Source organism: Nyctibius grandis, chromosome 2 (assembly GCF_013368605.1).
Source record: "Nyctibius grandis isolate bNycGra1 chromosome 2, bNycGra1.pri, whole genome shotgun sequence".
Lineage (NCBI taxonomy): Eukaryota > Metazoa > Chordata > Aves > Nyctibiiformes > Nyctibiidae > Nyctibius > Nyctibius grandis.
The window spans coordinates 29,159,347-29,180,900 of record NC_090659.1 but is presented as its reverse complement, the minus strand read 5'-3'; the positions used below and the strand labels follow the sequence as shown (position 1 = coordinate 29,180,900).

The window sequence follows — 21,554 nt, the reverse complement described above, 5'->3', positions numbered from 1 at the left end:
AGGATTTAGAAAAACAAAGGAATATGTTCCCACAGTCTCATTTTTGCCTCTTGATTAAACACTGGAAATGAACATAGCAAGCATACAGTACCCTTTTATTAAAATCTGCAAGTGTTTCATACTCAGTGAGGAAGTGTATTGATCAATTCTCTTCTCCCCCTAAAAAGCCCAAAGGATTTCCTAATCACATATCTCTCATTATGTAAACAACAATACTATTGGTATTTCTCTAAAGCACAGGCATATAAACTCTATAAACCAATATTGTTTCAAAGTAGGAACCTGATCTGCTGGAATGCTTCCACCAATGTGCAACTATGTCACTCGTGAAGTCCTTACCTCTCACAGAAACTGCCTGTACAAGTTAAAGGGGGGAAAGGAAAGGAAATTATCTACCCCATGAAAAAAACAGAGATTGATTATTAAAAAAAAAAAAAAAAAGTCAGCTCACATGAGATCATTACATTGATAATATGTCCTCTTCCTTTGTGTCTGGCTGACGTAGGGCAGGGCTTGTGTCTTTTCCAGTAGAGTTTTCTGTTTTGGTTTGTCTTTTTTTTTTTTTTTTTTTTTTTACCTCTTTCAGTGCTTTCTTACATACTGATAAGCAGTCTCCAAGGGAAAAGTCTTACAAGTATTTAAGAGACCTGCTTTCTTTCCCAGGTGCTGAAAGAGTCTACAAACTTTGTTCTCAAAAATATTAAAAAAAAAATGATGGATTGAATACATATTGACTACACTGAAGTTAAAAGACTGGGTTGACTACTCTGAGATTATTGTGATTCTTTTCTCAGGGTGACCAATCCCGAATACAAACATCAGATATAAGCTATTGATTTAAGTGCCAACTGCACTGTCCTGTGCAGTCTGAATCCCAGTCAACAACAAAAACTGTCACAGGGAAAAAAACTAAATTGTAAGAGTGGAAAACAAATGTGCCTTAAAGCACACAGTAGTGAGAATTAGGCATATTTGTCAAATCAAAATTTAGACCTTGCAAGATGCATCTTACCCACTTCTAGCTTTTAAAGTGATAATCTGAAATGATGAATCAATAACAGATATAATTTTTAAGTTGTCAGAATGTAATAAAATTATCAAGTTCTTTTTTAACAGTAAAAATAAATTGACTAGATGTCTACATCTGTATGATTATGTGAAATACTGAGTACTCAAGACATTTATTTACATTTCTCTCTCTCCTCCCAGCCCATCAAAATTCCCAGTAAGAATGTAATTCCAATACTCAAAGTTAAATAGAAGCCATACTTTATTTTTTCAACTTTTTCTTAGAATTGAAAGTATTCAATGGTTGGACTCTATGATCCCAGAGGTCTCTTCCAACCTGATTGATTGATTGATTCATTGTATTATATATTCACTTTAATACTGTGATTACTTGTTGTTGGCCTATACTGGTACTTTGAAGAAATTCTATGTGGCAGAATTACAAGTTTGTGATAAAATTTAGATAAGATTGTCTTTTATTAATGAGACTTACTGATTGTATAGATTCATTATTCCACAGAGAGAGGGAAAAGGAAATAAGCATTTTCTTTTTTTTCTTCAGGTCACATAAATCACTTCTACACTAGAAATTTGTTACTTCGATTCATGATTTTTTACTTAGAGATTTGCTTTCTAATAATCTCATATACATATGTGCATTTATCTTTATCCTACATGTTCTTAAAATAGATATATTTAGAAATGTTTAATATGAATTTACTTCCATCACAGGATCTAAAGGTCTCTTTGATTCCCTTGATATCTTAAAAGATCTCAAAAGTAAGACTTAAGTTAAAGCCCCACAGAGGAAAAAAAAAAAAAAAAAAAAAAGAACAAAAAAACCCAACATAGATAAAACCTAATAAATCGGAATTGCTTTTACCCCACATTATGCATTTAATTAGCCAAGCCCCCTTCAGTGCTCCCAAGATGTTTAAACATTATACAAACATCATTCCAGGAAGACAGCACTTAAGTCTCATCTCAATTAAACAGTGACTACATATTAAAAACTGAGATGAGGAAAGCTAGTGGATTCAAGTATTCACAATGTGTAGGTCTATATGACTATAAGGATCATACAGGAGACTAAAGAGAACGACAAATTATTTCTAAGAGAAGCAGAGAAGAATCATTTAAGATATCAATTTCTTGCTGCAGGCAAATGGCCTGTAACTTCGGCCATTAACAAACTCTGACAGGCCAGAAGAGTGCAGTAAACAGAAGCAAATGGACTAAATTACCCCCAGTTCTCTCAGATGGGATCAGGGCCAGTCAGAGGCATTTTAAGGAGTTTAAAATATAGCTAGAGCTCCTAGTTTTGACAGGGTAAGACTAGAAAAAGAGTATATGAATGACATACTACTATTCTACACTTTTCAGATTAATTGCTGTAAATACTGGGGTCTGCATGATAAGGTCTAGAAATACTAATGAATTAGTAGAAACACAAATGAGATTTGGTAAACTAATTTTTATACAAGGCAAATGGCTGTATAAAAAAAGTATATTTTCCCAGCACATCATAATTACGTATAGAACGTTCAGCTTTACATGTATATAAAAATACAAATGAAAATTTGAAAATTTTACAAGTTTTCAAGAAATTTACAAATTATACAATTATCAATCAAATTTCAGTTAAGCAGTAATTCTCTGCAGTTAGAATACAAGCAAAAACATCACTACAAATATAAGTATCCACCATCTGCTGAAGTCCCTAGTTTACCTACCAACTGCTTTAACTTTACAGAACGGAACAGCCACAGTCACCGCCTGTGGCTGAGGAGCAACGATGTGCTTTACAGATCCAACAGAAGCTGCAGATACCAGGCTTGGCTGTGTCGATGGGAAGTCAGCTCGAGGAGTATTAAGTGGAAGAGTGAAGTCATATACTGCCACCTAAAGGACAAAATATCATTGTGGATCACTTTCCCAAAGAAATTGTAGGTACTTCTTGAACCACCTGAGTGGTATTACTATTTCAGAAGAATTATTGAAATTAACTTAGGACACCTGATCGTGATATTAATAGGATGGCTGTTTATTAGCATCCAGTATCAGTCCTTTAAGTAAGCAATGGCCAGACATCTTTTCTCCCACCAATGAAGAAACTGCATGCCCAAAAGTATCAGGGTTATCAGCACAGCTACAGATAAGGCTTCTGGTAAATCAGTGCATTGTGTTCCTTTCCAACTGCTCTCCTGAGCAGAAAAATATTGGAATGGTGGCCCAAATGGATGAGCATGAGCAAAGAGGAGGAAACAAAGATACATAAATTCTCAATTTCTCAAATGTTGAAAAGGTCAGCTGTTACAGTATACACAGCATAAGCAAAATGGGCTCCAAGATCAAGATGGAGCACGATTCAAAACTGAGAAATCTCATCAAAAAAAATACTTTTAAAACCTTTGTCATTTATTTTGCAGCTCATTTTCAAAGAGGTATCTCTTGCCTCTCACTCTGTCTTTCCATGGGTCAACACATTAGAGCAGTATGTTCTCCAAACAAAAACGTATGGATAAGCATAACAAAGGTAACAGAAGCAAAAACAAAACTTCAACACTGAAACCACCATTGGAGTCCTTCAGATTCTACAGTCCTGTTTTCACCTTGAATAACAATGAAATCTCCAGGAAGGACTCTGGCCGGTATAATCTGTGTGCTGCTTAAAATTTGCAGTAAAACCAGATATACAGAAGAAGTTATAAATCATTTAAAAGCTTTCAAAAACTGCAGAAAATAGCAAACATCATGCTTCACTTTCATGTATGTGGTAGTGAGTAGAATACATAAATGACTACAAATGACAGGTAAGAAAAAAATATTTTTGTTCTAAGCCAGGAAACAAGGCACGTACCCATCTGTAACAGAAGCAACTCCGAGCTTAGATAATGAGAAGCAAGTAACGCAGCACTTAGTGTTTGGAGTTCCAGCAGGGTTTGTAACACACAATTACGAGCTCCTGCCAAGCGAGATGTGTGCTCAGCACTGAGGAACATTTTGTGTATTCATGCTTAGCAAGAGGAAAGCACAGGATGAGGGCAAGTTTTTCTAGTAAGATCACTACAGTCCCTTGACATATACTAATAATGATTAGATTTTATAACACAGATTTGCACTTTTCAAAATTAACATGACAAATGCCATTTAATATTTTTTAGTAACTAATGCTTGAGGGGTGTCATAAACAAAGATTGAGTAAAAGTCTCCTGGTTTGATTTACGTACTCTTCTATTTTTAGTACCTCAAATCACCCATATAAAATACTGCATCGAATTACATTTTCAAAATATGCTCTTGTGGCATAAAACCACATAATTAAAAATTAGACTGAAAATGATCTTTTCTTCATAGTTTTAGAAGTTCCTTTCACTTCAAAGTATGTGCGAAATACATGATTTCACATGACTAACAACAGTGGCTCCTTACGGTTTTAAGAAACAGCTGACTATGTTTTCTTACGGTTGAAACTAATAACCATTGCATTTCAGGACTGAAATCTGTCCAAAAAAGCTTTTAAAACTTTTTCCAAAAACGTAAAAGATGTTTGATAGAATAAAGCCAAATACACAGTTATTTGGTAACCTTGATAGCTGTTAAAATGCATATGTAAGAGAGAACTGTAAAGCGAACCAATACCAGAGAGAGAGAGAGGGAGGAAAAAAAAATTTACAGGACTCTCTAGGTCAAGCATCTCGTACATCTGTGTCACAACATAGACACAATATGAGGATTCTGCCACATCTCCTAAGTATTATGGGTCACTGTAAGGAGAACAGAGAGCAGATGACTGCAGTCTCAGTGCACATCTCAGGTTCTGAGATTCCTCCCAGCCTTGGCAGCTCCATATAGTCAGTGGGTACTTCCCTACATGGGCAGTTCTAACACTTGAAACACTGTTGTCAAGAACTGCAGTGAAAATGTGAGCTAGAAAATCCTTTCCATCCTTAGCATGCATGACATATATAACAATATAATGATACTAATTTTTTAAAGTTTGGTAAGATTCAAATGCTTAGTCTATAATAGATATCATTACATCATTGGCTATGCAGAAGAGTACAGTCTTGCACTGCAATTGTTCTTCATCATTGCTGTTATGTTTGGTATGTTTAGGTCAGACAACAAAAGGTGGAATTCCTTTATCTCTCTCCCAAAGCAGCTATTCAAAATTTGGTTTTCATCCCCACTATCAGGAAAATTTGGTTTAGTCTTACTATGCAACAAGGGTTTTATTTGCTAAGAACTGGCAAACAAAACCATGTGCAAGACAATCACTTAATTCACTACATGTGGGACACAAAGTTGACTGAAAACCTACATTTGCTTTGAAGTACAATGGTGCAAATTCAGAGCCAACATAACTCATAGAAATGTATTTGTATAACTGAGAACAAATCATAGACCTTTTCTTTTATTCATATGTATCTTTGCTTCATTAACTGCACATTAACTAACCTATACTACAAATGAAAAATTCTTTAAAAATTCTATATATCTAGAAATCATATTATAATTCATATACATACACACACATTATTGAAACAGAATTAAATCTTAATTTCATTTTTTTAGGACTTCACTTTGTAAGTAGAGTCATTATTTCTGTACATATTTTAAGAAAAAAATTCATGATTCATTTTTAATCTCTAAAACTCCATAATGGAAAATTCTCTCTTATAAGATTATATACTCAAAATTAATGACAATATTTAAAAAAAAAAAGGTCCTTATAGTATTACTGGACTTGCAGTTGCTTTTTAAATAATCTATGAATACTTTACAGTTATTTATCTATTGAGATGTTTTTCTGAAGTTGCATTTAACTTCCTAAACCAGAGAATACATGGAAGGGCAGGAAGCAAGCAGCCTAGAGAGAGCTCTTTCACAAACACTCAAGGTTGCTTATATCATTATAAGAAATATTTTTCCTGTCCTGATTTACTCTAATAACACATGTTAATTGGAAACGAGGCATCATCTACAAAGTGGTAGTCTTAGCATTTAAAATACTTCAAAAGAAGCTTTAAAAAGAATAGTCACAAGAGACAAAGGGGCTTTTTGTTATGTGTTCACATAGAACACCTCCACAGGATGCCAGAAAAGGACATGCTTGTGTAGGCTGCCACTAGAAGATAACAATTCTTTAAATAAAACTGATATTCCTCCAAACTTTTATTTAGGGGGCATTTTAAAACACCTTCCAATTTTTTTGCTAGAATTACTAAACAAATAAAAGTTGTTGATTTTAAGATATCTATCTGATCAAGAAAGCTCTGCTACCGAAACTCTTCTGAATCTATGAAATAGGTTTGATACAAAGTGTGTGGTAGCTCTAAACCCAACACCGGAAAGTGACCATAGCTGAATGGCTTCCTGCCTCAGGCCTAAATACTCGATATACTGAAAGAAACACAAGGGGGAACAACTACCCCAGCACCCATGACAATTAAAACAGTCTTTTATATAAAATTCATGCATAAAAAAATAAACTCAAGAGCAGTTGTCAGGTTGAGGTGGGGAAATCTGAGAGCAGAAAAAAAAAATTATTTTCAAAAAACACTTTCAAAGCAGTTACTTCATTTCTATCTTTACTAAGTACCTCAATGCAATATTTTATGCTTTATAAAATATATTTTGCTAATTATTATTGTAATATAGCACATATTGTCAAGGTTGAATAAAAATTTTGCTGTCAAATCCAGGAATCATATAGTTCATTTAGCACAAAGAATACGTGACATCTTCCTGAAATTACAGTACTTGCTTTTAAAGCGCAACTTCACAGGGAATTGCAAGCAAAGCAGTAAGCTAAGTTAGGACTTAAAGTTAAGTTATTATTACATAATATTATATAGTTATAGTTAATATATAGTTAATAATATAGTTTTATTATTATCCAAAAAGGATACTACTCCTGTATTTATCATATAATAACATGCAGTCTATTCAACTATCTTGAAGCATTAAAAGTCATAGAATTTTTGTGTAAAGGCAAAGGCTGATTTTAAAGTTTCATTATTTGTAACACTAACAAGATACAGATTCAGCAGTGACACAAGGAGAGAAAATGTAATGTACATTTAAAAAAAAAAAAAGTTTGATTCAAATGTAAACCTAACTGCAAAACCATGGATTTATGTCCTATAACTGTTTACAACATACATTCTCAACCTCCCCTCAGATTTAACATGATCTTTTCCTTAAAACATACTTAAATTTTTCATGCAGCCTAAATTCCCCAGCTTTATATCACAGATAAGCAGCTTTCCACAATGAATAATGTAACTAGTGTTCAAAGCCATCATTCAAAACACTGAAATAAAAATAAATCTTTCCCATGTATACAGAGATGATGCACCAGCAATACCCTGTAATTCCACAGCTGCAGATTTTCCGTATAATTCATTTCTTACACCATGAATTCTGTTCTTTCATTTAAAAAAAAAATACATCATTAAAAATGAAAAAAAAAAAAAACCCACAAAAAAAAACCACCACCTGTCACTTCTCTACACAAAGCTTAAGCAATAAGCCCTGGCAGGTGTGACTTGCTCTGTTTATCTCAATCAAAGGCCCTCATTGGCTTCATTATTACACAGCTGTGTATTTTGTCTTTTTTCCAAGATGATGGAATTTGTTATTTTCCAGCAGGGTGAAAAAAAAAAAAAAAAAAAGTAATTTTGAAGCAGTACACTCCTGCACCTTGCTTTGCCTGCTTTCCTTACCAGACCATACATGACACTGCTGCTAGCAGGTGGAACATTCTGTCTGGAGAAACACAGTAACAGTTAAGAAAGGAAGAGGAGTAAATATTTAAAGTGATCACATGGTGCCTCTTTCCACGGCATAAAACCAAAGGAATGAGGTGCTCCTCACTGTTACCTGGACAGGTAGCTTGCAGAAAGAGAGTCATGGTCAGAAAAGCCATGCTTCTGTACTTCTTGGACAGTACAATTTAAAACTCACTTCAAAAATAAGCATTGCTAGCAATCAATCAATAAATAATATTATTAGTAATAATTCTTAGCTCTGTCTCTGGATAGGGATGAAGGAGCTACAACAGATATTTGGCCAGATAGTCATGGGGTTTTTTGTTTGGTTTTGTTCAGTTGTTTTGTTTAATTACTAGAAATTTTTTCTATTCAGCTCTGAAATGAGAACGCTGCCTAGCCCATCAGACATTCAGCTGGATAAACCTCCTTACACTGCAGTGAAAAAAAACTAAAACATAATTGAAGTGTCCCTCAAATAAAATTATATCAAAACAGAAAAGAAAGCAGCATCCAACCTGTATACAAACATGACATTAAGAATTATTTGCTAGCTTACCTATTTTTATATATATATATATATATATATATATTTGTACACTGCTTTCACTTACAGCTCTGACTCACAGCCAACGAACATCAAGGTTAAACTCTCTCAAGGGAGGTGGAGAGCCCTGTCACCTCTAACACCTTCTGAGACACTGGAATAACAGGAAGGCACAGCTAGGCCATGAGTAGCATCCTAGCCTTATCTATAATGCATTGACTTCATTTTACCACTTAGAATATTGGGAGAATTATCTCAAAAATTTTTAGATATTATTTTATAAGCGTGCCAATATACTTCATTTCTAAGACTGTCTTTTGATGTTACATGTATTTGTACATACTAAGTTTTAGTGAGAATTGTAGGAGGTATTCAGAGTTCCTATATATTTATTTCATTTGTTGATTTGAAGCTTTTTGAGGCAGAAGGAAAGCTATTGCCAAGTTGATTTTTAGCAGAATTCAAGATTGCATTCAAGACTCAATTACTTGAAACCTTGCATTAATAATTCAAGTAGTTTTAATAACATTTTAAAGCATATTAAAATAATTTCATGCTTTTGTGACTTTTTTAATCAACGCTTCCGAATTATTTTGTTTTAATTTTTCCTTAGTTCTAGTATCTGCTTTCTTAGCAATAACACCAATATAGTGGGGTTTTGTTGGTTTATAGGGTAGTGGTGTCAGTAATGACTAAAACAGCAGGAAGTTTTAGTAGAACCAGAAGGTGGACAGAAAAGAGTGCGACTCAATGGGACACAGAAGGTTTGTAGCAGCTGGGAGGTAAGCTGGGTAAGAGAAGTTGTCCAGAAAATGGTGAGGAGATCAGAGAAACAGCTGTTGAAGTGCAGAGGAAGAAAATAGCAGTTGCAAGTGTGAAACCTGAATAGGGGAAGTTCAATATGCAGAGAAGACTAGAGTTTTTTCAAGACTGGGAAGTCAGGAAAAAAGAGGAAGAAATCTGGTGAGAAAAGGGGGAAATCTAGATGAGGTAGAATGATAAAGAAATCTGATCCGATGGGAAATGTTTTAAGAATCAGTAACTACTGAGAGTTTCTGATCACAGTAAGAGATGCTGGTACCTGGACCACTTTCTTAATAGAATTATGCTTTCTATTAGTATTCTACTTTGCAGGACTTAAATCAAAGAAAAGCTACAGCATCCTGGGGGGTATGTATACTTCCAGATGCTTTCTTTAGTCATGCCATACTGGGCAACACATTTAGTTTTCAAAGTTAACTTAATTTAACATTAGTCAGTGCTACTGCAGCCAGCTATCAGTGCTGCACTAACTCTCAGTGATGTTAACTTGTGACCACCTGCAGGTTGTAAGTTGTAAGTGTGTTTGGGCATGTCTTGCCTAGCAATAAGTAAGCTGTCCCCTGATAGGCAGGCAGTAATACACTTGGAGCAGAAGGGAGGCACTGGTTGTCCAGTGAGGTTACTCTGCGCAAAGGGAGACAGAAAGACTGTGAGCACACAGAGGGAAGGGGAAGCTGAAATAAAGACATTTCATTAAAGCAGCACTTATTAGTTCGTTATGAGGTATAAGGTACCCCAAGAAAATTTCCTTTTTGAAGTACTTTATTCACTTACTTCTGAAGGAAGTTGTTCTGTTTGCTAAAAAATTATTCTCAATTATTACCATTTTAAAATCAGTATGTTTGTGGCATTCTATTTTCATAGAACTTCTAACTGAATTTTCTGTATAGATGCTGAAGCAAAAAAAAAAAATTCAAGAAAATGAACCATTAGCTTAACTAAGCTAGTGTATTAGTTGTACCGTCATTACCTTCTTCCCATCTAATCCACAAACAGAACAAACTCCTCAAAAGCATATTCTACTCCACAGCAATCAGATGACACAAAATTAAAAACAGGAAAGAATGGAAACTTGGAGATTTGGAAAGTTCTTACAGAAGGGCATTACAGTTTTAGCAACCGTTTACCTTCTCTGTTTAGCGTTATAGCTATGGCTTTCTACAAGCTAACTGGCAGTTACAAAGCACCATTTTGTTTCTCATTTCTATTGATAACCTTTCAATAAGAATAAAAAATTTCAAATCATGTTGAATACTTATGACTTTAAGTTGAAAAATATTCTTTAAGAGAACGCTCTTACAACAGGTTCCTTTTGTAAATGAAAAACACATCTCAGAGGACTTTACTGGTAAAATAAAAATAAAAACTAATTAAGTTTCGAAGCTTGGCTGTAAGAACAGTAATAATATATACCTACCCCTTAAAAGTTCAATTAATCTTTTCCGCATTTTTCTTTTACATGGCTCTACACTATTTTATGTACTTCTTTCTATTTATAAGGGAAGCTAGCCTTTCCACATTCCAATTTCATCATTTTAAGCCAAAAATATATTTCTTTGTATTAGTTTTTGTTTAACTGGTTTGAATGTCACACTTAGCAATTATAACAATACTCCTTAGTGACTGTCTCTTGCTAAAAGCCTTAACACTGGCCTTAGTGGGGCCAGAATTTCATCTTTGGAGCAACAACATGCTGTTAGAATATGATTTTACAATGCATAAATGTGATTGTCTTACAGATGACTTGTCCCCTTTGGACAGAATGAAGCATTTCTGGTGATGCTTATCCAACCCCTTCTTAAGAGTCTTCAATATTGGAGATATCCTCTCAGGTAATTTATTCCAATATTCAACTCTTGCTACAATGATTTTTTATATCTAACTTAATCCACCCAGCATAATTTAAACCCACTACTCATTACCTATCTACTGCAGTGAACAGGCATATATAAATTATATTCCACAAAATACTGGAAGTCAGTTCCGTTTTTTTTTTTTTTTAAACACAGTTTGTGCTATCTGGATTTCTGATCATTTCCATTGCTTTCTTTTGGAATTTCTTTCCAAGGAAAGTTTTCCCATTTCTTTCTTTAAGCATGGCATCCCATATGGGAAAAGCGTTCCAGCTGAAGTGCTGTCAGCACTGATTAGAATAATTATTTTACTTGCTTTACTAACATTATTCCTATTTATATAAATCAGTATGGTGTCTGCTTCTACTCTTAATTTTTGTTCAGCTTGTGATCTACAATACCACACATATAGATTACTCCAACAGCATTATCTTGTCTTGCATTTCTATTATTGACCCTTCCTACCTATATGAAAATGTCAGCATTTCTCCTTACTGAGTTTCTCTCCAGTTTGACAATAGGTCACCGGTGATATTCTGTATGCACCGTTTTGCAAACAATTACATACTTTCCTAACACTGTATCTAGTCTAAATCTGACTACCTTGCTTATGAGAATGTTGCATCAGACAGTGTCAAGATACTTAAAGTTATGACATCTACCGCTTCTCCCCTAAGCTCAAGGCCTGCTATGCTGTAGGAGGAAATTAATTTGGTTTGAAATAGCTCATTTTTTCTGAATCGACTGACTCATGTTCTGTCAGGAAAAACTATCTCAGAGTAGTGAATGTGCTCTAAATTCATACCATCAGTTATTTCACAATAGCTTCCACGTGTACACAGAATCTAAGCTGACAGTAATAAGAGGAAAAAAAATCACAGTGTTACCAGACACAGCCTGTAATATGCAAATATTATTTGAATGATGCTTTGAACAAAGCAATTCCCTTTTATTCAAAAACTAAAGTGCTGGAAAGGAGAGAGGAGGGGGAAAAGTGAAAAAATAATATTGTTGACCCTTCCAAGATGCATTATCTCTAATAATCAGTTATTTTTAAGGTAAAAATGCAGTTAATGCAATAGGTTTATGTGCTGTAGAAGTGGTCCCCAGTTGCTTGTTCTGAAGCTGGTTCACAATGTGAAAGACTAAGTTTTGTTTCAGTTCATTGTTCTCCAAATATGTGGAAACCCCAAACCCTCCATTTCTAAAGCGTTGTGCAATAGGTTTAGATTTAAAATTTGCTACAGCACTCTCTGTTGACACCTACTGCCAATAAAATGCTATTTTACTGATTTAAAACTAACCCATGAAGTCTCATCTCTTCAGTTTATTTCCCCCAAATAGTTCAATCAGAAAGCAACTTTGCCAATCTTTACGACACACAAAACTCCTCTACTTTTGCAGTCCCTCAGTCATCTGAGAGTTAAAGCACGAACAGCTGCAAAAAGAAAATGGCTGCCAGTTTGTTGAATGATTTAACAAACGGGTGGTAAGCCACTTCAATTTGAGTTTATACCTTTTCCATTTTTAAGTCATTTAGAAAGTGTGTTTTCTTTGTGTATGAAAACATTTAAGGAAACCAGCAAAAGTTATATAAAGGTTATTTCAGAACTTGTTTTCTTAAGAATTGGATTACTGTTACAAAACTACTGCACACACTAAAATGTGCTTCTAAAATATCTATGTTCTTTCACCACAGAAATATCACAGAGCATTATTCTAAGTTAGCATAGTCACCACTGCCCCATAAACCTACCTCTTTTGGTGTGAAGGACAATAAGCATTGCAAAGCTGACTTTCCCTTTAAGTTAACCGAATACAAATAAGGCTTTGAAGAACAGCAGTCAACCACTGTCAAACAAAATTCAGAATCAAATTACACGTTATTACACTAAATATCAACTTTGTAATGGTTGCAATACTTCAAAGTGATTTCCAACATAAGGTATCTACATATTTTTATGTTAAATATTACTCACAAAGTTACAAATGAATATAGTATTTCTCATAAGGATTCTGGAGGTAATTTTGACAAGTGTTAATCACCAGCAACTTTCATTAAAGTTATTAAATTGGGAGAACACTATATTTTAGGAAAAAAAAAAAAAATCAGTCATTTACCTTTGACTAAAAGCGTTAGGCAAAAATAGCTAACTAAATAATGAAAACTAATACCACAGGGAGAAAAATAGTTGGCTCAACCTGTTTTTCTAATCATAATCTACACTATAGAAGTTTACCAGTAAGGCGTGCTTAATTTTTCAGACTTTCATGTCCAATTTTAAGGCACTGGCAGAAGCATGGGTTTCCAATAAACAAGGTAACATTCCTCTGAGACAAGTATTCTTCCTGGAACACCAGGATCAGTATTCATCCAGTATTCACCATTTGAACAGTACTGGACCTGACTGGATGACACATTGCTTGTTTCAAGCACAAACTCTGATCTAGAAATCATGTGCAATGAGTCAATTCCCATGCTGGCTACTTTCCCGTTGTAGACAGTCTTACAGTTCTCTTCCAGGTTAAGATGACCGACTAGGAGCCTTCACCTTCCCTTGAAGTCCACCACATAGTAAGAAAACCCCTCTGTTCTCGTCAGATCATTTTTTGTCGTCATCCACATACAGTTCTACATAAAGGTACAACTAAATATTATAATACTGTCTTGCAAAAGAAAGAGTCCTGATTTCCTGAGCTCTCAGGGACAAGAGGCCATATAAGCATAGCTGCAAAATTCTCTCATGAATAAAGATGTTGGAACAGCAAAGGAGATGCGAGGACTGAAGTAGAAAAGGGATGAGCAACAATGAGTGAAGCATAAGAATCTGCGCTAGTTCTATCAAGAAACAAAGAATAGCAATCTAATTGCACATATTGCCCCAATGTCATTCTCTGTTGAGCATCGTGCAGAACAGAGGTCCTGTGATTAACTTGCAGACACCCTGTACCATTAGGAAAAAAATCTACATGCAACCTGACATTTTCCAAATGCTTATTTTTCGCAAATGTCATTTTATAGGCAAACCAAAATGTCTCCTCTTTTAAAATAATTGCTTTAGGTTTTCTTAAATCAGAAAATTTGTATACCAGAAATAGTCTGACAGATTTTCTCTTAGTCTTATCCATTCTTTATTTAATGAAAATTCTGATATAGTAAAAGCAAATACCTGAATGGTCATTGGCATTCAATTTAAAATCCTTATACATAGAAAAATCAAACTCCACTTTGGTACATGCTTGTCCTTTGTTCTGCAGCAAAAAGGGAATGGATTTTGTAAAACCCACATAAACACCATCAAAGTCAAATAGTTCCTGTAAGTTTAAAGTAAAAAATATTTGGGTCAAAGGACTGTGAAGTCAAGTTTATAATTGAACAGAATGTGAAAAATATAGTTGTTCAAAGATTCACAATTTATAACACAATAAGAGTCTTGGTTAATCAATTGTCTTGCATAACCCTTATCTTTAAGATCTTTCCAGGACATAAACTGCAACAGTTCAGAATTCAATACGTAAGTACAGTTACATCATCAGGGAAGTTTTCATCATTCAGTAATCAGATCAGAGGATTCCTTTTCCCCTTATTGCATTTTTTTTTCCTATAACTACCTTATATAGAGTGTCAAGTTCAAAAGTTAAAGTTGTCAGCTGTCATTTAGTGCAACTGTTATATGTACGTTGAGTTTTTAATTCCTCTTCCTAAGTTCTTCGATAATTTTCTCAGGAAGTTAGTATAGGAAAAAAACAAAAAATATGAAGTAGGGATGAGCCACTTCAACATCTAGATAAAGCAAAACACTGTAAATCTTACCAATTGCTACAAATTCTTCATACGTACCACATCAATGTTTATTTCGGGGATCTCTACACATCCACCAATCCTAAGCATTAGTACTCCTGAATTTCGCACTGCTACCTAAGTGAATGGACAACAGTGTGATTGTTGACAAGGTCATTTTAACATAACTATCTCGCCAAATCTGTCATGATTACAAGGAAAAAAAGTTTTTTTTAAAAAAAAACCAACAAACAAAAACACAACGAACCTACCCCACAGACATAAAGTGGAGAGAGACATTCAGCATAATTTGTAATGAAAATATGAAAATAACTCTGCCCTTATAATATAATGCATTTTTTTTATTGAAATATAAAGAGGTAAAGAAAATACCTAGAGCATATATATACAGATTCCAGTGAGATGTGGCTTCAAAGAAGAACCACTCATGCCTCTGTGGCATACCATGTCTGGGATAGTCATAACTGTCAATTGGAGAAAAAAAAAACAAACAACCAACAACAAAACCAAAAAAGTTTTAGGAAAGACCAGTCTTCTGCAAACAAAAATAACATTGCAGGAGGCTGTATCACTAGAATGAACAGTTTTCTCCAACAGCAGAAAGCTGAGTGGATGGGTTAGATCTATCCAGCAGCTGTGAGGATTGTCAAGTATATCACAACACAAATCGCTTGATGGAGGTGCTGGTACAAAGTAGATACTATTGTTCTAAGCAATGCTAACTCTGTTTTAGAAGTGGAAAAAAGAAATGGATACTAGGTTTAGCGAGCATAATGTAGGCAGCCACAGAAAATGGAGAATCCAGGATTAGAGTCAGAAAAGGTAGTAAAGATCAGCCCCATGATAGCATCCTTTTTCCTGTTCTCATTTATCTGACCAAGGACAGTTCATGAAGCAGGCATGCAGAAAACATAATAGGATTAGATGTTTATTGTACTCCCCTTATCAAATCAAATCGACTAGTAAATCTGCCTCTAAGATGACCACAAAAAGAAGTCAAGAAATTAAAGACACTGCAGTATTCCAGTCCTGCTCCTCTACAGATCATGAAAACTGCAGATATGTCTACATGATCTTCTGAAGACAATCACACGTTAGTTTCAACAGCTAGCCAATGGTATAATATGAATCAGCTCAAACTGAGAGGTTGTTTGATACTTCAGAGCAGGACTGAGACCAAAATAACAGAACAGGTTACAGCAGCCATCAACTGCTGCAAGAAAACCTTTTGTCTTTTTTTTTTTTTTTTTTTCCATTAAAAAGCATTAGAAGACCGGAGATAAAATCCAAAAGATGCTCAAATGTACACACATCTCCACGCATAAACACACAACTTAACACTCAAAAGACAAAGTCCTTCCAGTTTTGAATACCTCCACTCTTGTATCAAAACTCATTTTTGCATTCGGAATGAAACAGATTTTGAGATCAGCATGGCCTCCCACAGGTACCACTCCTTCAGAAGGGGAGATCATCATTCCGGGCAGTGGGTTTGAATCAAGAACCTTCAAACACAAACATGAAACATTAGTAATACTGAAAAAGATGGGGTTTTTTTAAAAAAAAATACCAATGTATCTGTCATGAAGATTTTACGTTCTTACAAGGAGAACATATAATGCTAACTTGGAGTTAGAAGTTTGGGGTACAAATACAGGTAAACAAAATAAAGGAAGAGATTCCTAAACATGACGACTGTCAGTTTCTACTACGAAATAATTTTTGCACACCAGTTGGAAATTTCACATTCTGGTTTTCAAGTTGTTTTCATGAAGTTATTAAAATTAAGACCTGCTATCTAGCAAGTCTCCAGAATATTCTACAAAGCATTTCTTCAGTGACAGACAAATTCATCACCTCTTTTCTGCCATTCACAGTAAGAAGATGAGACACAGGATCCTAATACTGTAACATTCAGTAATAATACTAGGAGTAAATATCCAGTTTACCCACAATCAGTTAGGATAAAACAAAAATTTGTTCTCTTCTAATGCACTCCAAACAGATAACTTTTGGAAGTACAGCTACACAAGTGCTACTGACCAAGACCAACCAGCCATCTCTTGGCTTAAGAATAATTGTGGAGGCTTAAAAGGCTGGATATGTCTGTTTGTTTGTCTTATTGATTATGCTGATTTATTCTTTCAGGTCCGTCCTCCAAGAGTGTAGTAATAATACTCGTTATTACAATGCTCAGCTGATAAACAGAGAAATGTGGTACAAATCAAAATAAATCAATCAAGATTCTAGTACCATAATAATTTAACAAAAATTATGAGGATTTTAATGAAAATTATTTTGCTTCACTAAATAAATGCAGCAAATTATTCTGTGATCAGGAGAACTAGTATGGTTAGGTTTCCTACTAATTCGCTTTTTATGTCTTTACCTACTGTGGCATCCTTCTCATCTCATCCAATTCGTAATACAGCTTATCTTCCTATCAGATGTTAGTCTAGCAAAGTAATCACATTTGCTGCAACTAGTCTGGGTCTACGCATGCACTGACTGGGCAGCCAGTATGAATAGGATGACTAGCCAGTTTGCTCTGTCCCCCAAAATATAAAAACACCCAAGCTGTAACTGTATGGGGTTCTACCCTCACCACTGGTTCTCATGAAACTTCCAGAATCTTTTAGACCATTATCACCTTGCTTGTCTGTCAGTCCATCTACCCATCAATCCAAATTTGACAGAGGAATAGAATTCCTATTTACATAAATCTTGTTTCTTCAGAAAACCAGCCAAAAACTTAAGTAGGTGTGTATCCAATAACTGAGAACATAAAACTAACACGATCTGTTAAAATGAACTCCCTTCTTCCTCCCCACCCCAATAAATTAAATATGCTAAAAATAATTTTAGTTTACTTGGAAGTATGCATGATTGTGTCCTATGTTTTGAAGAATGGCTGTCTTACAAGTAGATAAACCCATTGGACTATGACTGAAGGGTATCGTTTGTTCCATGAACTGAACTTTAGTGGTACCAAGCTATAAAAAAAGAAGAGAAAACAAGCAAACTAAATAACCTGTTACTAAGTACAAATAAATAATTCAGCCTAATTTTCTTTTCGTTACATAGTGAGCAAATATACTTGTGGAAATGCATAAATTAGAACTATTCAAATAGACAAACAGTTTAAACATGAGACAAGATTTACTCAATGTATTGAGCTTATCTAGATTCAAAGTGAACAGACACAACCCCGGAGATATTTCTGGGCTAACTTCAAGACAAATAAAAATACTTTAATTAAATTTAATTTAACAGCACAAGTGCCATGATTTTTTTAATCCTAAGCGTGTGATCAAAACAAGATACTTCAGAGATTTTAATAGCAGTAGAAATGCCAATATTCTAATTTACAAACATCCTGGTTTAGATATGGCAATTTCCAAGGCTTCAAAAGAAGAGGAAGAAAAGAAAAAAGGTACTGGGGAAAAAAAAAAAAAAAGAAAAAGAGAAAGAGAGAAAGCAGGCACAACAAAAAAAAAAGAAAAAGTTTTTGTGGCTCTCGAAATAGAAGTTCTAGAGCATGCAGCCAGTAGAATACAGTACAAAAAAAAAAAAAAAAAAAAAATCTTTCTCCTGCACATTCCCTGGAATGCAACATAAGATAACAAATTATTAACCTAAGATGAATTTCACTGTTCAGAAGACTATCCAGAACATTGCTTTTCAAATTATCAAATACCATGTTCAAATAACAATACAAAATTACATTACAGCCTGTTGTTACCCTGAAGCTCTGAAACATATCTTCCCACACACACCTTGATTTTTATCCCTTTAAATTATATCTAAAGAACTATTATACCACCTCTCAACCTTTGGTTAAACTAAGTGAGCCAAGAAAAACAATTACCACTTAATACACAAGGACCACTAAGTTGTGCTGCCAAAGGAAGCATATCATTGAAAGCCAGAAAAAGGGAAATTGTCTTTGTCTTGCCTTCTCCATCACATCTTTGGAGCAATCTTCTTTTATTAAACATGTCAAATAGAAGCCATATGAAATTATTTGAATTTTTTGAATACATGATAATAGAAATATATTTAAGAAATTATTTGTTTAAAAAAAAAAAAAAAACCACACATTTTCTTCTCTAAATCAATCTGCTGTATGAACTGTTACCTTCGCAAAACATTTCAAGCTAATTGTGTTTCCTTTACGCACACACAAGTTGAATTCTCCTGCTTCTGGAGAGTTGAACCCTGGATGCCAAACAACTTCACACTCCAGATCTCTATAGGCCTCCACAAAGCCTAAATAAATGTGCAGAATTTACATGTTACAGCATGCACATGTACAATTAACAAATTACATTGTATAATTAGAAATAATGTAGGTACATTGAAGTGAAATCACCTTCTATTACTAAAGACTAAGCTTACATTTCAAAGGTGTTGAACAGTATGCTGAATTAAGTAAAATTAGTTTCAGGATTCTCATGACAATTGCATAATCTGTTCATTAGTATCTTGCAGTAAAACACACAGAGTTCACTGGTATTTTTTAGCCATAAATTGCTCAAATAGTCAACATCTAAAAAAATAAAAGAACAGACTATCCTTCTTGTAGAATTACAGCTTTGGGAAAGACCATATACATTTTCTCGCTTGCAATTGAGTTTGAACTCCTATCAGCAGAAATACATTTTCTTAAGAATCAGAGCACACCAAGCTCCTGATCCAGACAAATCTTATTTGAACTGTGTAATGCCAATTCAGTTAGCAGTTAGCTCTTTAATAATGGAGCTCCAACATACTCCTGCAGAACACTATCTTTCAAAGGAAAGAAGGTAAAAGCTAAGGTCTCATGCACTTCTAACAAATATTGATCCATAATGCAAGTGGAAACTAATCCCAGATTGAATTCCACTTGTGTCACTCAAACTGTCTACATCAACTTCATTAATACTACATCAACTTCATTAATACTACATCAACTTCATTAATACAGTGCTTTTGGTAAATTTCATGTCCTGATGAGCTGTAGGATATTACTATTAAACAGCCATTAAATATCAGCAATCTGTGCTGAGAAAAATGCTTACATAAGCGCTACTGGGTGGACACAGAAACAATGAACTGGACTGAGTATGCACTCACAGCAGGGCTTATGCAGGGAGTGCTACTATGGTATTATCACTCTGATCTGATACTACTTTTGGGATACACTGATATTGACCCAAATCTAAAATATACAGTTTCTAGTATGAGCTGAATGTTTGTCTTATTTAACATTATTGACATTTAAGATACATGCACACCCACTGTACTTGCATAGCATACCTTTGACTGGCCGTATAGAAAATGCATTTCCTCTATCTGTAATTATAGGTTTCCAAGTAAACTCAGCAAGATGGTTTCTGGGATTGTATACCCTGACAGTTGTTCTAAACTCTGTCTCTGCTAGGTAGCCAGGAATAGGATTTAAAATCAGTTCCCTTGCAGACAGCTCAAGTTCAACAGACACTGCTTTTGCAACTACCAGCACGTGCCCAAGGTGTTGCTTGTTTATTGTGTAAGTGAAAGATCTGCAACATAAAAATACATATTTCTCAGTATTTTTGTTTATCTGTTATGTTGTAGGCAGATTAAAATTTATGTGGAACGTAATCATTAGCAAGAAAATACTTAACAAAACAATTGAGTGTGAACACACAGTTAAGACTGACAAGAGAAAGCATTTTGTAGTTGTTTTGCATACAGTTTAAATCATGTCAAAAGTGAAGATAATCCCAAAAGATTATCAATCTCATACAGTCATTTTAACAGCATTAGTAGTAAGCTGGAGTCCCACCTCCATACTAGAAGGCTAGAAAACGGTTTGTCTATACGTTTACCCATGAGGTGCATCAAAAGATCTGAGCGTAGATGCAGCGATTCAACATTATGCTGGGGAGAGCACAGTATTTTCCATAAAATTTCCTCTTAACAAATACACTGTAATAGCAAACTTTTTTCCCCGATATATCTGTGGCTATATGGGGTTTTGACAGGACAGTTTTTTCTCTTTTTTTTAAACCCTAAGAAACATCACTATACTAGCAAAATTTTGCAACATAAAACTGCATTAATTATTGCAGTATCACCACAAATGAGTGTATACGATTAACACTTATCATAATTACACTGAGTTTAAACCAGCCACATGATTTTTTTACTCTACTACTGCAAAGAAAATATGTAAATCAAGACAAATCTAAGAAGCATTACCTTTTAAACATTCCAAGAGTGTTTGTCTTGAATACAATTGGAACATGAGTTTTTGTAAGAGGAGGCACCACCTGAGACAATGGACTAGTCTGCTGTAATTCATCAATTTCAATCTCAATTTGTATCCATATATGAACTAACAAGTTATTGATGATGTGCAGTTTCCTGGCTGTTGTAGAATACACACAAACATCACCAAAATCCATAGTAGAAGGACCTGGAATATATAAGAAATAAGATCTTCAACATTAAAGAGTAAAAGTTAATGTAAGGAAGCATAACTACTAAAATGTTATGATCAAAACATTTTAGTTCCTCAAATTACAGAATTAGTCAGCTAGAACAATACTGTAGCAGAACAAATTCACACTAAAATTTGGAAGCAAATACCATGCATGTTTTGTGAATGTTTTCAGCAGTAAAACTCAAAAGCCAGCACCAACATTTATTTCTTAATTCTGTCAGTGTTAGCCAGCTACTAAAAAGCAACGTGCTAATTACTAAACACATTATTAATTACC

At 34.5% G+C, this 21,554-nt stretch overlaps 1 protein-coding gene across 1 annotated transcript in view; it reads right to left on the bottom strand.

Moving 5' to 3' along the window:
* Positions 1–21,554, bottom strand: part of CFAP47 (cilia and flagella associated protein 47) — a 356,696-nt gene that overhangs the window by 311,774 nt on the left and 23,368 nt on the right. The window contains exons 14-22 of the mRNA XM_068422067.1: positions 21,034–21,250; positions 20,107–20,351; positions 18,947–19,077; positions 17,679–17,801; positions 16,182–16,313; positions 14,848–14,925; positions 14,177–14,321; positions 12,763–12,857; positions 2,742–2,910 (exon numbers count right to left, since the gene is read on the bottom strand). Of these exons, the coding sequence (XP_068278168.1) occupies positions 2,742–2,910; positions 12,763–12,857; positions 14,177–14,321; positions 14,848–14,925; positions 16,182–16,313; positions 17,679–17,801; positions 18,947–19,077; positions 20,107–20,351; positions 21,034–21,250 (1,335 nt within the window). The remainder of the gene's footprint in view (positions 1–2,741; positions 2,911–12,762; positions 12,858–14,176; positions 14,322–14,847; positions 14,926–16,181; positions 16,314–17,678; positions 17,802–18,946; positions 19,078–20,106; positions 20,352–21,033; positions 21,251–21,554) is intronic.